The sequence below is a fragment of the Cucurbita pepo genome, chromosome LG14, assembly GCF_002806865.2.
Source record: "Cucurbita pepo subsp. pepo cultivar mu-cu-16 chromosome LG14, ASM280686v2, whole genome shotgun sequence".
NCBI classification, from domain to species: domain Eukaryota; kingdom Viridiplantae; phylum Streptophyta; class Magnoliopsida; order Cucurbitales; family Cucurbitaceae; genus Cucurbita; species Cucurbita pepo.
The window spans coordinates 6,351,832-6,368,152 of NC_036651.1; the positions used below are offsets into that span (position 1 = coordinate 6,351,832).

Consider the following 16,321-nt stretch of genomic DNA (forward strand, 5'->3'; position numbering starts at 1 on the left):
ATATAACCATGATTAGTAAGTCGATCCTTCACAGGTTGTTCGTAACTAGAGCTGGGTCAATTTACCGTTTTACCCCTGAAGTTACTTCTTGTTCCTTATGTCTCACTGATCCTCTAATAAACAATTGGTTTGTGGTCCAACCAGTAAACCGAATCCCTCTCAGGCCAATGAGAGGGTGGGGCCCCTTGTTCAAGACCTGGAGTCAGTGCTTAAGGGAACTACCTTTCTTCTATCCCTAAAAGTGGGTAGGAGTGAATTCCATCTTGCACCCCACGTCCCCAGCCATTCACCCAGTCAACGAACTAGAGCCACTCTCACCCATGCAAATCTAAGAATAATTCCGAATAAACAGGAGTTCATGGTTAGCTCAGGATTAAAACCGAGTTACCTAGGTTATCGAATGAAAAGAAAATCAGTCTCAATAGTAAACGACATTATAAAGTGAGAGTGGTTTTCTTCATGATCCGATCTTATGCAATACTCATTGCATAGGATGCCCCCACTCACATGTCTTCACATGTACAATTTAGTGATCACATTGTTTATATCATATACAAAAGTGGGTTGCATCCATAGTGTCTCCAGAATAAGGTACGCAGCCTTATCCTTATACTATAGATCATTTTGACTATATACTTGAACTTGATCCACTCTTATATCTGTACAGATAGTTCAAGTAATCATACTATAGCCAGAGTGTTCTTATTTTATTGGATTTAATTAATGATCGTAAAGTTCACTTTATTCAATAACAATCTTTACTGAATAAACAACAATAATAACTTTTTTTAAAATAGAATATGTTTTTGTTTACCAACGATAAGTTTTAGGACATAAAACCCAACCGTGTAGATGTCTTTACCACCAGGTATTTGGAAAAGAAAATGCAGATTTTACAGAAAGGGAATATGATGATATGTTGGGAATACAATATGTCAGCTTCATAAATCTCTTTATGGTTTAAAACAAGCTTCTTGCAATTGGTTTTCCATATTCTCTACCACAATACAAAATGTAGACTACACTCAGTCCAAAGCAGATTACTCTTTATTTACTAAGAGTAAAGGTACTTCTTTCACTGCAGCTCTTATCTATGTTGATGATATTCCGTTGACAAGCAATGATCTCAAAGAAATTCAACATCTCAAGACTAGTTTATTCGAGAAATTCCTTATGAAAGATTTAGGAAATGTGAAATATTTCCTCGGTATTGAATTTTCTAGGTCTAGAAAAGGAATATTTATGTCTCAAAGGAAGTATGCTCTAGACATTCTTCAAGACACAGGTCTTACCGGAGCACGCCTAGAAAATTTTTGTATGGAGCAAAATCTGAAACTTCCTTTAACAAGAGGAGAAAAGTTGAATGATCCAAGTAAATACAGATGGTTGGCTGGCAGATTAATATATTTAAGCGTTACTAGGCCTGACACAGTGTATTCAGTTCGTATGCTTAGTCAATTTATGCATGAACCAAGAAAACCACATTGGGAGGCAACTCTTTGAGTTCTGAGATACATTAAAGGTACTCCTAGTCAAGGACTTCTACTACCATCTGAAAATAACTTAAGATTACAAGCATATTACGATTTGGGTGGTTGTCGAACTTCCAGACGGTCTATTTCTAGGTTCTGCATTTTCCTTAGAAATTCAATTATTTCTTGAAAGTCTAAAAAACAAACCAATGTGTCCAGATCATCAGCAGAAGCCGAATGTCAAGCTATGAAAAATACTTGTTTAGAGTTAACTTGGTTAAGATACATTCTCCAAGACTTAAAGTTCCACGGTCTAAATCAACATTATTGTACTGTGATAATCAAGCAGCATTACACATAGCAGCCAATCCAGTTTTTCACGAACGTACGAAACACATTGAAATAGATTGTCATATAGTTCGAGAAAAATGACAAGCTGGAATCATCAAACCGTGTTATGTTTCGACTAAAATGCAATTAGCAGATATTTTCACTCAAGCTTTGGGAAGACATCAATTTGATTTTTGTAAAGACTAAGTTGTGTGTGATTGACATACACTCTCCGACATTGATTCCATTCTATTTTTCATTCTTTTTGACACATGAACAATCAATTTCATCTCTTGTTCTAAATTCTTTAGCACTCAATCAGAGAATTTAGAAACTATTTCCCCAAATTGATAGCAATGGGGCTTCTAACACTGTGTTTCCCATCTGACCATTCCAATGTTCCGAACACATAACCCTCTTGATTTCCCTTTCCACTTCTCTGCAACACAATCGTGAAGCTCTTCTCTTCATCCATGGCGGTAAATTGCAATGTACTCGGCTCAATGACGATTGAAACTTCCAAAGGCGATGTTACTCGACCAACATACTTCCCTGGACTTCCCACGTTCTTCACCTTTCGATTGATCGTCACAGGGCCTGTTTTCAAATCCGCGACTGAGATGGATGGATAATTGAGGTCAGTCACTTTGAATAATTTATTGCAAACCAATGTATTGTTTGAGAATTGTTTGATTTGCGTTGCATTGTAGCCTCGAGCGCACAAGAAATTTAGGTAATCGTCCATTGTAATGTCGTAAACGAGGCCAGGGTCCATCGCGCTGTTTGGATGAATATGTCCTGCACCGTATGCTAATGGAGTTGCTATCACTCCGTCGAGGTCGACAATTGGATGTAAGCTGCTATCTCTTGTTTTGGCTGTAGAGATGAAATTCATGGAAATTTATTTCAATTTATTTCAATTACATGAACATTTGTTTTGATTTGATGGTTTTATTTGATTGTATATGATTCAACCTGTGGTCATAATTGCAGATTTAATGGCTGCTTGACTCCATTTGGGATTTAGGGTTTTGAGAAGGCCTACAATGCCAGAAACATGGGGGCAAGACATGGATGTGCCAGAGTATACCATAAAAGGACCTCGACGATCATCAACGGGTAGATTTGCCAATGGTATTCCATCGGGGTAAGCCGCAATTATATTCACACCTGGTGCTGTTATATCTGGCTGATCTCAAACATAACATAACTTGTTAGTATAAATGATCTTCCTTATCGTTACAACATTAGCATGCATTTGAATTGAAACGTTTTAAAGCTTGAGAAAAAGAAACCTTGAGGATTGACTCCTCGATTATACTTGGGCCTCTCCCTGAGAACCTAGCCACGGTTGGGGCTGGCGTGACACCGAGCTTTGCCGTTACCGAACTGATGTAAGCCATGGGTGTCCTGATCAAGTATATGTTAATATGCAAGGGAAATAACAATCTTTGGAAGAGAAAAAAAAGGAAACATAGGGAGTTACCTTGTAGAGCTGATATATTGAGAGATGGTTATACTGTCATTATAGGTTACATGGGATGTTGGAATGATGTGTGGATCAGCTTTAATCTCATTCCCACTTTGTTGATCGTTAGCCAGGATCATCCCAACAGCCCCTGCCTGAGCAGCCACATAACCTTTGGTCACTCTTGCATTAACCCCAACAAGGCAAACCACAATCTTCCCATTCAATTTGGAGGAATCAAGTGTTCCCTCCTCACAAACTTCCCTGTAAGAATTCATTATAAGTTTATTTGGAAATTCTTTTTAGTCTGTTCTTAGTTGTTCATTCATTTTCTTCTGATCTTTTGCAAAAATGGAGTAAGATACTCACGCATCAAGTTCGGAGACATTGTTGGCTTTTGCATCCACAGCGTTGATTAAAGGGTACAACTTGTCAACTGTCAATGCCTTAGAAGAAAGGCTTGCACCCTGGTTTTTGTTAGTTGGGACATAGTTAAGATAGAAAGTAGAACTCAATTCAAGTTTTCTAAGTTTAGGTTGTGTTTGATATAAGCAAGCACCTTAAGTTTCTTCTTGTTCCCAAGGACTACGAAATTTGTGAACTCCCTATCAATGGTACTAGCTCCAACTGTTAACATCCATGGTGACACGTTTGATACAGTTCTAGGAGTTGGTCCTGAGTTCCCAGCCGAACAAACAACAACGATGCCATGCTGAACTGCATGAAAGGCTCCTATAGATAGCCCATCGTTTAGGAAGTCTGTGGGAATTGCACCTAGAGAAGTTGAGATAACGTCAACCCCATCACCAATGGCAGCTTCGAAGGCAGCTAAGATATCCACGTCAAAACACCCTCCACCTTCCGCTTCCCAACAGACCTTGTAGGACGCGACACGGGCTCGTGGTGAGCCACCTTTGGCAGTTCCATTTGCGTAGCCAAAAACATTAGCTCTAGAGACAAAGTTGCCACCGGCTGTGGATAAAGTGTGGGTTCCGTGGCCTTGATGGTCCCTAGAAGAATTGAAGCTGCCATTGAGTGGACCATACGCTAAGTTAAAGAATCTTGCTCCAATTAGCTTCCTGCATTTTAAGGTATTCATTTCAAATATACTCCACCATAATGGAAGAAAAAGAGATATATATTGGATAAATTGAAGCTCTTGACCTGTTGCAACGGAAGTTGGGGTGAGAGCCACTTTGACAACTGCCCAGCCACCTTGAAGGGATGGGCCCATATCCTTCGTCACTCAAGCTCTTGGATTCTGGCCAAACACCTATGTTCCAATTGCATAAAGTTAGAGAAAAACACAACACCAACATAGTCCTAACAAAAAAACAAAGACAGAGAACAAAAAAAATAGAACCTGTGTCAAAGTTAGCTATAATTGCATCTTCACCAAACCTCGTAACGTTCCAAATAGAGTCTGAAGGAACTGTTTCTTGTGTTTCTAGTCCAAGAAAATCCCATGATCTTGTTGTGTGCAATTGTCTTTCCTTACTTTCAAAAACAGAAATCACATTTGGAATTCCTACCATATATTTGTTCAATGTCAGTTTCAAGCTTATTTGACCAAGGTGATAGCCCATTGACTTCAAAAACATATGAACAATTTACTTGCAAGATCTGCTGCTTGTATTTCATTGAGTATTGCGGCGAAGCCATTGATATATCTATTGTATGAGTAGAAAATAGCTTCCTTGGCTATCTCTTTGCTGCACAATGAATAGAGAAGGATAACGAATAGTGAGAATAACCATGGTAAGAAACCAAGCCCGATGAATCGAAAGAATTTCACCTTCCCAACACTGATCCCAATAAATCATAATGGGATTTTGTTACAAGTTGGAGATCCAACAAGGAAGGACTCAAACCGTGAGAATGCGATCCGAGATATACGATGTATGGCTGCATGAGAAAAAGAGAATTAGATGGAACAAAGATTGAGTTTTCGAAATGGGAAATAAAACGAAAGAGTTTGCCTTTTTGGTGGCCGTGGTAGATGTTTGAAGAACAGAGAAAAGAAAGAGAATCAAAAGAAATGAAGCAAAATTTGAGAGGTCCATGGCTTTTGTTGGATGAATTGTTTGTTTGAATTCTTTTGGATTTTATAATAAGGTATTGTTGTTTTGTTTGTTATATTGGAGTGTGTGATTGTCCCAATTTAAGAAAGTACAAAATTATTGTGAAGGTAATGACAGTTGTGTTCTTGCAAAGTAGGTAATGCTCATAATTCATTTACATATAAAATTTAGCTTTTTAATTTAATAAATCAATTAGTTTTTAAATTTATTGAATTTATTCAATCTTATTAGAATGCAAAATTAAGACTTAGATACTTAATTATAATTTAACCCGAAGATTGTTAAGTCATAAAAATATAATAGCTCAAATAATAAATCTCGGATCGGAAGGATTGCCTTAGAAGAGGTCGTCGCAATAAGTCAATTCTTCCAAACTTCTATATATATATATATAATTTTTGTAAAGTTGTACCAAAATAAATATAATCCAAGCATATGAAATATTTTTTAATTTAAATATTTAATATTTGGTTCCATGAATTGTTATCTTTATATTTCCACGTGCTACCTTTAGCGCCCCTGCACGAATGACGTTGAAGCTGGATCGACCATTGAAGTCATACCCTTATATTTTCTAGATAAGGGTAAATCGCTCTTATAGTATGCATTAATATTTATTTAGTAGTTGATAGTATGTTCATTTCATTTTTCATGTTCACTTTATTTCAAATTTCTGCCTATGTTGTTAATTAGAACATGATGATCAAGCCGTTACAAAGTTTAACGACCTCAATGTTAGTCAAGATATTTAGTATTACATTATAGTTTAACATATATATATATCAAATATCTATATATTTGCCATAAATATCTTTTCATTTATTATTATTTCCATTTATTACTATTTTCATATCATGGATTAAGCAAACATTCTCACGAAGCTTTCAATCAATCAACCCATCGACTACATACAAAAACCTACAAAGACAAAACAAACCCAGAAAAAGGCCAATCACCTAATGCCCATTGTTGTGAACATAGGCTACTTAATGAGACAAAACTTCAATGTGCAATCTTTTCGACAAAGATACACTCTGTTCCTCAAACAACTAGTGTATGCAAAATTCATTAATCAAGACAAACTCAGCATGAATCTCATTATGATCATGAAAGATCAAAACCTTTCTGCTAATCTGGCTGTAACCGCCCTTAGTTTTGAATAAACTTTACCTGCAGGGGACCCTAAAATCAGGCTGCAAAGAGAATCTCTTGCAATCTTGATATTTGCAAAGGATCCTAATATGTGGATCTTGGTGTCTGCAATAACAATCCTCGTCTTCGTGGCATTTTCAATCGCGAATTTGGTCTTACCAGCTTTACCAGACAATCTGCCTATGGCACGCGACAAGTGCTCGCCTCGCAGCGTTTTAACATCCTTAATCTCAAAAGATTCAACATAGAGTTCATCCACCCTTAGGAGAGCAATGGCATCGATCACATCGAATCCAAGCATGAAAGCATGAGCAAAATCTGCACACTTCTGCAAGTTACTGATGTCAGGTGTGTCTGCTCTGGTTTTCAACTCGACTTTACGCGCCTTGAGATTCATTCGGATGTCGATTTTCATCTGCTCATAAATTGGGGTGTATATCTCCATCCATGCTTTCTTGAGAGGCGTATAGCGATGCGGAGGAACAGAGACCTTTCGGAACTGAATTCGTCCATCATTCATCTCACGAGGCTTTAGGGGATCAAACTGTGGTTTCGGTGGCAATGTGCTAACCACATTCTTTGTTTCGGTTGAGACCGTTTCCACTTCCATAGAAGTGGAGGCTTCGGTCGACTGCATTATCGAATTGTACTGAGTTTCCACTCTGAAAACCACACCCAAAAACTACAATTAAACAACAAAATATAGATACGATGAAGTTCAGCACAATTTTAGGCGTAAATAATCTGAAGAAACTTCAGTGGCGCACTCCTGAGAACGTCAAAAAATTCTCAGGTAAACGATGGATTGGTTCTAGAATACTGCAATCCAATGTAAGTAACATTGATCCAGAACAGTACCGGATTCTAAAATACTATAATCCAATTTCAAATCTGGAAAAACTCAAAACCGATGATCAAAGCTTGCAGAGGTTCATCCATCTGTAAGCAATAAGAAACTGAAAGAAAGAAAAATAAAGAGAATACCTGAGATCAAGAGAGGGTGTAACGTCCGTGAAGAAGGGTGCTGCGGCGGCGGCTGCGGAGGCTGTGGGATAATGCAAACTGAACTGCTAAGAAAAAGAGGAGAAGACGAGGTTGTGGAGACGGAAGATGGAAGAATAAGGCGGCCTAGGGTTTAACAATTTCATATTTTTTCTTTGAAAACAAAATAAAATGGGATTGGGCCTTTGGGCTGAATGGGTTGAAGAATGGGCCTTTGGGCTGAATGGCTTGAAGAATGGGCCTTTGGGCTGAATGGGTTGAAGAATGGGCCTTTGGGCTGAATGGGTTGAAGAATGGGCCTTTGGGCTGAATGGCTTGAAGAATGGGCCTTGATTATTTATGAAAATGATTTTTTAAAGAAATTTGGGCCTTTGGGCTGGATTGGTTGAAGATGGGCCTTCATTATTTATAAAAATGATTTTTTTTAAAAGATTTGAAAAATACCAAAATTTTCAAATATCTCAAATACGTGGCTTTTCTTTTTAAAATATGTAAAAATAAAATTTTATTTTCACTCATCTAAATTTTAGTATATAATAATTGTAAATTAAAAATAATAACAATTCTATGGTTAATATTATTAAATTAAAATACGACCCAAATTTTGCTAATAATTTTTTTTAATGTCGAAAAGAAAAAAATGAAAAGGATGAGAGTGTTGATGTGTACTTCGCTTGAACACTCACCATAGTAAACAAGACGAAGATTCATGATGAAAACATGTAGCAAGTAATGATCATTGAAAAAAAATCTTGAGATCAATGATTTCAAGGTTTGACTACATTGTATGTTGGGTCGAAGAGTCATCTAAGAAGAATTTGTGAACATCAGAAGAAAATTATTCAAGGGAGAGACACGAGAGTACCATTCTAGAGGGAAGATTACGTGAGTAGGGGAGAATTTTGTTAACTTTCTAACAACTCACAAGTAAAAATAAAGCACGTAAAAAACCCGACTCCTAAAAAGCGTAAGACGATACAGACAGACATACTGAGCCATTATGCTTTCTAGACCTCTATGAAATCAATTCTGTAAAGTTGCAGCAGTTAGGGAAGAAATTTAGAACCTATTTGTTATTTCCATGCCAAGAATCCACTGAGCAAGGTGAGTTAAATATGGCTCAGCCTGGGAGCTTTTACTCAGAAGGGGTCCCAAACTCTGAAGCTCAACATGTGCAACACGAACGTGAGTACAAGAAATTTTGAGTTGAGTTATGAATGTAAATAGCTGCTCGTTACGAACTTACAAACTTACAGGATAGACTCGGTGAGTGTCGAGTTGGAGGCGCTTAGTATCGCTCCCTTGGGAGTTCTTCCATTCCGTTGCTTGGATGTTTCGGAACGGGTCAAGCTATTCGACGATTCCGCTGACTTGCAGCCATCAATGGAGGATGAAATCAAGCACTGTGTAGCTGCTGCATACTGCAGGCATAGTAATTTCAACCTCTCCACTTTCTGCACATAGAGAAAATATTAGTAGAAGAAGATCCCAACAACAAATGAACAGAATAAACAATTTGTGATTTATAATTTAAGACCAAAGACAATTGCCTCTATTTGTTCTTGGACTTAAAAAGACAGACAACCGGAGTCTCTCGCCCATATTTACTGCTAATAACCTCTTTCTGCCATGCTCGGATTCTTGGGAGGGAGTCTGTAACGACCCAGATTCACCACTAGCAGATATTGTCCTCTTTGAGTTTTTCCTTTCGGGCTTCCCCTCAAGGCTTTAAAACGCGTCTGCTAGGGGAAGGTTCCACCACTCTTATAAATGGTGATTTGTTCTCCTCCCCAACCACCCCCCTTCAGGGCCCAGCATCCTTTACTGCCACACTGCCTCGTGTCTACCCCCTTCAGGGAACAGCGAGAAGGGTTGCACATCGTCCGATGTCTGGCTCTGATACCATTTGTAACGACCCAGATCCATTGTTAGCATATATTGTCCTATTTGGGTTTTTCCTTTCGGGCTTCCCCTCAAGACTTTAAAACACGTTTGCTAGTGGAAGGTTTCCACACCCTTATAAATGGTGATTTATTCTCCTTCCCAACCAATGTGGGACATCACATAGTCCCACATTGACTAATTAAGGGGAAGATCATGAGTTTATAAGTAAGGAATAGAATCTCCATTGGTACGAAGCCTTTTGGGGAAACCAAAAACAAAGCTACGAGAGCTTATGCTCAAAGTGGACAATATCATATACCGTTGCAGAGGATCGTGGTTTCGAATAGAAACAACCTCAACAACCATTATAGGAGGGAGTTTTTTCGCTCTATGGGAGCCAATGTATAGCCTCTCATCAATGCTCTTTGCAGTCTGAATCCGGTTGTGCATTACATGCCAATTGGGTTCAAGAACCTAAAACCAAAAAACTCTTGATGATAGGTTATGGGAACTAAGGTTACGGTCAGGGAAAAACATAATGGCTACAAACATATAGAGTAGGATTTTATCTCAGCAGCATGCTTAAGTAGGATGGATAAAACTTACCTCAAATGTCAAGTAGTGTAGAAGGGTATTAATAAATTTAAGCATTGAACGACAGAGTAACGATGATGTTGAGATGGATGTACCACTGATATTAAGGGAACGAACACCCTACTCGCTTTTATTTTATAACATTGCTTTCTTTAAATTGTTTCAACTTTTTTGAGATAAACTGTATCACTTTAAGGCCAGTAATCCCCATGGGTTCTTCCTCATCATTGATGCCTGGAAGAGTCCTACTATCAACTAGATCCTTAAGTGCACGCAAGCTTTTAGGCAACGACATTCTTTCCTGAAAATGTGTTTAGAAATGAAGAAATCATGCAGTTCTTTGGTATTTTCTGCATCATACAAAGAATAAACTGCAATCAGCTTACCACACAACACGTTAAGTCCTCATGACAAGGATGTGCTGCAGCTGGTGTGGAGCGTAAGGCAACATCCAGCAGAGACTAGATACCCATGAAGGCATTTCATTTGATATTGATACACAAACATTATTCATTAATGGCGTGCTTCTAAATCTAAGGAGATTCAGCAAGGACCTTGGGCAAAAGTTCTTAATAAAAAAGCAACTGATATTTCCCCCTACCCCTTCAGAAAGTAATGTCATAAAAATAGCAGGAGAACTTTCAACTTTGGATGCTAATAGGTTGGCGCCTTGTTGGATACATACTACGCAGTAATTCATGAAACATCCCAACTTTTTTCTCAATCTATACAAAATGCATACTAATGATTTATCATTTATTTAATCATAAACACAGCATAAACTTATTACTAAATTAAGACTTCCAAATCAAGATTATGCACAGTAGATATAGAAGCATACTAGGAGTAATGCACAAGGAAATCAAATATATTTATTCACGAGTCCCTACAGTGTCATCTCCAATTTTTTTTCAAAATATTCAACCATGCAGCTCTGACCTCAGTAAAATGTAAGAACCTAATCATAATATTTGAAAGCACTTAACTTCTTGAACAGATATATTTGAAGCTACAAAGAAAATTGAAGTGGCTTATAATTTTCCATTTTTCTCTGCCAGTTGAGTAGTACTCTAAAGGGTTTGTAAGAGAACAAGTAATTCAGGAACAACAAATTGACGAACTATATCATACCTGAATTGCAGCATCATAACAGCCTATGGCCTTTTCCAGCCCCCCTATTGCAGAGGTATTCGACTTTTAAAGTGTACCATAAGTATTGTTTCATGTAGGAATGATACTCGGACTCAAGGAGTGACTAGATAACCTAATACTGCAATTATTAAGATTGTTCTTACCTGAAGGAATCCAACTTTAATTCAGAAAAACGAGAAGTAGTTTTTGCTTCCTGGGGTATAAATTTGAAGTATAAAATAGAGCAAACGAAGAATTAAAACTATAATGATCATAACTCATAACAGAACAGGGAATTCAGGAACAATTAAAATGATGCCAGAACTGGTAATTGATAGAATTCGATTGCAGAAGCTCCATTTAAGCCTCTATAACTCGGAAGATAACGTAATGGTATAGCATAGACGCTATTGATGTTTAGAAAAATACATTTCTGTTCGATTCGGAAGATAATAAACGTGAATAAAAGAGAAGGGAGGAGAAATAGAAACCTGGTGGAAACGCCCAGTGAGAAAGGGCCTCTCGAGGTTCCAACGGGGTGTTGATGCTGGATTTTCCATAGTTTCTCAACTGCAATCCAGTGAATTCTGAGAAGGATGCAGGGCGATGGTGGGTCCTGAAGTGACTTAAAATGGCGTTTTCCAATGAACATTCCAAGAACCCATTTCAAAAAAGTTAGCAACGAAGGCCCTCCCTTCACCCGAAAGACGCAAGTTTCAAATTCTCAATGGTGCAGCTCCAACATCAGATGATCAGAGTGAAACAAAGAGAGAAAGAAGGAATGAGCTCTTCTTTTCCGATTTTCTCTCAACGTTTTTAAAGCGCTTCTTTTTGCAGCATATATGACGGGCAGGGTACTTTCTATGAACAGGAAGATGGTCTCCATAGACAAGATCCATTTGGGCTTCTGTTGGATTTCTTTTAGAACGGGTGAATAGACGCAGATCGAACCCCTTGAAATCCCATAGCCAAATCGCTTATTTAACAAGTTGCCAAATGTTAGCTTGTTGGGTAACCATCCGCTAGTGCCCTTGGAGGTGGTGCAGCTTGTGGTGGTGGCACAGACTGTGAAGGTTGAGCCAAGTTTCCACCTCCCAATATGAATCGGAACGGTCTGATCTCCAGCACTTTTTCCTTTTTAATTGTGTACTCATATTAAAAATTAACTTAACAAAATTACATTTTTTTTGGTTCCGAGCACCTAATTAATTAACGGAAAGAAGGTTTAAAGATTAAGCAGATTCCATATAACCTCATCATCTTAATTTCCTCTTCAATCTAATAGGAACCTTTCTTGGATCTTACCATTTTAGTGTCGGATCTTACCATTTACCGCTTGTACCCTTTCGGTTAATCCATAAAGATCATATATCTATATTCCTGAACCTAAAACATTGATCCACATTATAAAATGGCACTAAGGTTAGTCAATCGTCACTTATAAATGCTTTTTAATGTTTATATCAACTGGGTTTTAGACATTGAAACGTTTTGTTCATGTTGTGTAGTCTTATATTGTTTATTTGGGATCACATTCACATGGCTTGAATCATTCTGGAGTTGATCTCCAACTTGCAACACAAACTCACTACACTCTACTTGGATCCGTGTTAGGAAGGTGAAGCTTTTAGTTTTAAGTCATGTAGTATAGATTTGTTGAACTCTCACTCTTCATTTACGCTCTTATGTTTTTGTTTCTAAGTACAACAATGAAGCAGCTAAGGAACCAATCTTTTACTCATACGATATGAGCAGCCATTCTTAATTGTAAAGTTGCAGAAGACGTAGCAAGTAAAATAATATTCATTTGTTCCTAATTTATGTGGTTTCATACTTCTATGAAAACATTCGAATTCTTACGTAAAGATTCCAAAAACAAAAATTTTTAGCTTTCAAAATTTTGTAGGTTGGAAGTATTCACCGCCTTAATTTTCAAAAGTCTTTTTTAATTTAATAATATGATGTTTTTTATCCTTTTTCTTTTTTCCAGAGCATCCTGAGCGTAGTATCAGTATATGAAAACAAAGGACTAAAACTGCACACAACACAATCATGAAACTTTCTTAGAGTTGAGAATGATGGTGAAATTCCTCCCGACTCACTTTGGAACCTTTCAAGATTTGGTGAATCTACAATCATTGGCAACCTTGACACAGGTCGGACTTGTTTCCATCGTATAAGTTCTTTGATATTAGGCAAATTTTGTAATAATTTGGGTACCTCTTCGTCTTGTAATTGGTATCAATATAGCTGTTTGGCCTGAATCAAAGAGCTTTAATGATAAAGGATATGGACCTATCCCAACCAGTTGGAAGGGAAGTTGCAAAGGCGGCTCAAAATTTCATTGCAACAGGTCCCTTACCTCAAATCCCTTAAAGTTACCACACCTTTATTTAATTACTTTATGCTAAGAAACATGGACAATTTATTCCGACTAACGTGTAAAGCACGTATTTGACATTTTTGTTAGCATAATAGAAAAAAACACGGGACACTAGTTGTTCAAAGTGAATATTAATCTAATATTTGTTAGACGCATATGGAATTATAATGTGTAATAGGTTTGAAACATTCAATATTGTGTTTTTTGACATATTCAAATATTTAAAAATTAATTGATATATTAGATATAAAATTAAAATTTATGTTTAATAGGACTGTGAATATTCATTTATTTTCTGATAGGCTTGTAAATTTTAAATAAACGTCCAATGGTTCATTTATCTATCGGACACAAAATTAAAATTTCATGATTTATTGGCTATCTTGTAAGTTTAAAGAGATAACAGTCGAGAGACGTATTAAACATTTCTTTTAGTTCATATATATAAAAAATACAAACAAAAAAAAAGTTTAAGAACTAAACTTCTCGTTTAACCTATGTTTTTAAGCACACGAATGCATAAACTTATTGACTTTTGAATTTTCTTCTTATATAAAAATGATAATAGATTTGTCCTTGTCGTGTTTGTATCTGTACGTGTGATGTAGATGTAAAATTGAAGATTTTAAATATAGGAAGTTGATTGGAGCACGGTATTTCAACAAAGGGTATGCATCCTTCGTGGGACCTCTCAACTCAAGCTATGAAACGACAAGGGATTATGATGGGCATGGAACACACACCTTATCCACAGCGGAAGACAATTTCATTAAAGGAGTAAGCATTTTTGGGAATGGTTATGGTATTGCAAAAGGGGTTCCCCTAAAGCCCTTGTTGCTGCCTATAAAGTATGTTGGCCTCCCGTGGGGGGCGGTGAGTGTTTTATGGCCGATATTCTAGCTGCCTTTGAAGCTGCCATTAGTGATGGAGTTGATGTTCTGTCGGTTTCACTCGGTGGAGGTGCTGAAGAATTTTATGATGATCCAATAGCTATAGGGTCCTTCCATGCAATGAAGAATGGAATCACTGTCGTTTGTTCTACTGGAAATTCAGGACCATTTAAAGGCACTGTCGAAACTGTCGCACCATGGATGATAACTGTGGGAGCTAGCACAATTGACACGTGACGTTGGGAGACAAGAGGCACTTCAAGGTACTCTATCCGACACTAGTTAGTACTATATAGTTATGTTCTTGACACTATTTATACAAATACTTAGGTAAGTATCAAACCATTTTCAAACACAGTAAATTGCATTAGACATATAAAATCGTATCGTATACGTGTTTCTATCGATTCAGTTTATGGCTCTATACTACATTTATGTTGTCTTCGATGATTTTTCATTGTCAATACCAGGGTGAAAGTCTTTCGAGTAAAATATTGCCAGCTGAGAAGTTCTATCCATTGATCAATGCTTTTGATGCAAAATTCAACAATGTCACTGATATGGAAGCGTGAGTATACCATTTTTATAATGTTTAGCTCCATCAATTTTTTCAATAGATGCAACATACATCTCTGACAATTGTGATTTTGTAGCGTACTATGTCTTAAAGGGTCTCTTGATCCTAAAAAGGTAAAAGGGAAAATTGTAGTTTGCCTTAATTGGGACGATGCAAGAATGGACAAAGGTTATGTGGCTGCTCAAGCAGGTGCTGTTGGGATGATTCTGGTTAATGACGTGGGAAGTGGGAATGGACTTTTGGCTGATGCACACTTACTTCCTGCTTCACATCTAAGCTATACCGATGGTGAATCAGTCAACCAATACATTTGATCCACTAAGTTATTACTCTATCTTATTCCATCAACTTCCACGTTCACCAACTCTTTTAAATATAAACTTAACATAAATTTAGAAGCTTAGGAATCTATTAGACATATTTTGTAAGTTCAAAAATTTATTAGACTCAAAAGTTATAACTTATATGTCAGATTTTGTGGTTGAATCAGAATTCCAATGGCTTACCTGACTGGTGTGAAGACTGAGTTGGGAATCAACCCAGCACCAATTATGGCTTCATTCTCGTCAAGAGGTCCCAGTATAGTTGAGCCCTCAATATTCAAGGTTGGTTAAGATCTGTGTTGAGTAATTTTGTAGTATAAAGTTCAAGTGTCAACTAATAACAGGCACAAAATTTGAAGTATATCATTTCTTTTTTTTTGAATTTCTAGTCTGATATAACCGCTTCGGGTGTGAATATACTAGCGGCTTTCTCTGACGAAGCATCACCAACTGATTCACCTTTTGATAAACGTCGGGTTCTATATAATGTATTATCGGGTACTTCCATGTCATGCCCCCATATTTCTGGTATCGTTGGCCTTCTCAAAACCCTTTATCCAAAATGGAGTTCAACGGCTATTAGATCTGCAATCATGACCATAGATTCATTATTCAAAATTCTTCGATGATTTTACAAGTTTAAGGACTAATTAAACTAGTAATTTGTGAGAGTATTTCCAAACTATGATTAGTAAGATAATTATTTATGGGATTTTCTTTTTGTCTTAAATCTTGAAAGCTATTGGTTTTGTTTTACAGCTGAAACCGAAGCCAATGACTTAAATCCAATACTAAGCTCAAAAGAGGAGAAAGCAAACTCATTGGCATATGGTGCAGGCCATGTCCAACCAAACAAAGCAGCAAATCCGGTCCTTATTTATGACCTATCCACCCAAGACTACTTGAACTTCCTATGTGCCCGTGGCTACAATAAAACACAAATGAAACTGTTCTCGAATGACACTTCATTTGTTTGTTCAAAGTCGTTAGAGTAATAGATTTGAATTACCCATCAATCTCAATGAATAATCTAA

At 37.2% G+C, this 16,321-nt stretch overlaps 3 protein-coding genes, 3 long non-coding RNA genes and 1 pseudogene across 8 annotated transcripts; 2 read left to right on the forward strand and 5 right to left on the reverse strand.

Annotated features, from left to right (window-relative positions):
* Positions 1-2,338: 2,338 nt before the first annotated feature.
* LOC111810835 lies at positions 2,339-3,721 on the forward strand. 3 transcript variants are annotated; one of them, XR_002817450.1, is made up of 4 exons: positions 2,339-2,439; positions 2,513-2,654; positions 2,830-3,536; positions 3,632-3,721. It is a non-coding gene; the product is annotated as an uncharacterized LOC111810835 (long non-coding RNA). The 3 variants fall into 3 exon arrangements; XR_002817451.1 differs by having other exon boundaries at positions 3,628-3,715; XR_002817449.1 differs by lacking the exon at positions 3,632-3,721 and having other exon boundaries at positions 2,830-2,949; positions 3,334-3,423.
* Positions 3,021-3,575, reverse strand: LOC111810824 (subtilisin-like protease SBT5.4). The gene is made up of 2 exons (XM_023697630.1): positions 3,289-3,575; positions 3,021-3,212 (listed from the first exon to the last, which is right to left on the reverse strand). The coding sequence occupies exons 1-2, from the start codon at positions 3,546-3,548 to the stop codon at positions 3,050-3,052; spliced, it is 423 nt and encodes a 140-aa protein (XP_023553398.1). The 5' UTR covers positions 3,549-3,575; the 3' UTR covers positions 3,021-3,049.
* Positions 3,722-3,781: 60 nt separating the features above from the next.
* On the reverse strand, positions 3,782-5,333 carry LOC111810467 (subtilisin-like protease SBT5.3). The gene is made up of 6 exons (XM_023697176.1): positions 5,250-5,333; positions 5,066-5,175; positions 4,885-4,982; positions 4,634-4,798; positions 4,435-4,543; positions 3,782-4,349 (listed from the first exon to the last, which is right to left on the reverse strand). Exons 1-6 carry the CDS (start codon positions 5,331-5,333, stop codon positions 3,782-3,784), a joined length of 1,134 nt encoding a protein of 377 aa, XP_023552944.1.
* A 1,244-nt stretch (positions 5,334-6,577) lies between these two features.
* Positions 6,578-7,645, reverse strand: LOC111810815 (RNA-binding protein pno1; the record flags this gene model as incomplete). Its single annotated transcript, XM_023697619.1, is given in 2 exon segments — positions 6,578-7,165; positions 7,488-7,645. A coding segment is annotated over 1 exon segment (563 nt), but the record flags the coding sequence as incomplete, so codon positions are not given.
* Positions 7,646-8,211: 566 nt separating this feature from the next.
* Positions 8,212-8,877, reverse strand: LOC111810842. The gene is made up of 2 exons (XR_002817457.1): positions 8,760-8,877; positions 8,212-8,663 (listed from the first exon to the last, which is right to left on the reverse strand). It is a non-coding gene; the product is annotated as an uncharacterized LOC111810842 (long non-coding RNA).
* Positions 8,878-9,720: 843 nt separating this feature from the next.
* On the reverse strand, positions 9,721-10,446 carry LOC111810839. Its single transcript, XR_002817454.1, has 3 exons — positions 10,370-10,446; positions 9,996-10,284; positions 9,721-9,863 (listed from the first exon to the last, which is right to left on the reverse strand). It is a non-coding gene; the product is annotated as an uncharacterized LOC111810839 (long non-coding RNA).
* Positions 10,447-12,110: 1,664 nt separating this feature from the next.
* Positions 12,111-16,321, forward strand: LOC111810468 (annotated as a pseudogene).

What these genes read in the sequence shown, in the direction of transcription:
- LOC111810824 (XM_023697630.1), bottom strand. Translation starts at nt 3,548, where the DNA reads ATGAATTCTTACAGGGAAGTTTGTGAGGAGGGAACACTTGATTCCTCC. An exon ending in CAATATATCAGCTCTACAAG is followed by an intron (nt 3,213 to 3,288) that starts GTAACTCCCTAT and finishes ATACTTGATCAG; the next exon opens with GACACCCATGGCTTACATCA.
- LOC111810467 (XM_023697176.1), bottom strand. Translation starts at nt 5,333, where the DNA reads ATGGACCTCTCAAATTTTGCTTCATTTCTTTTGATTCTCTTTCTTTTC. An exon ending in CTACCACGGCCACCAAAAAG is followed by an intron (nt 5,176 to 5,249) that starts GCAAACTCTTTC and finishes TTTCTCATGCAG; the next exon opens with CCATACATCGTATATCTCGG. An exon ending in ACAAGCAGCAGATCTTGCAA is followed by an intron (nt 4,799 to 4,884) that starts GTAAATTGTTCA and finishes AATATATGGTAG; the next exon opens with GAATTCCAAATGTGATTTCT.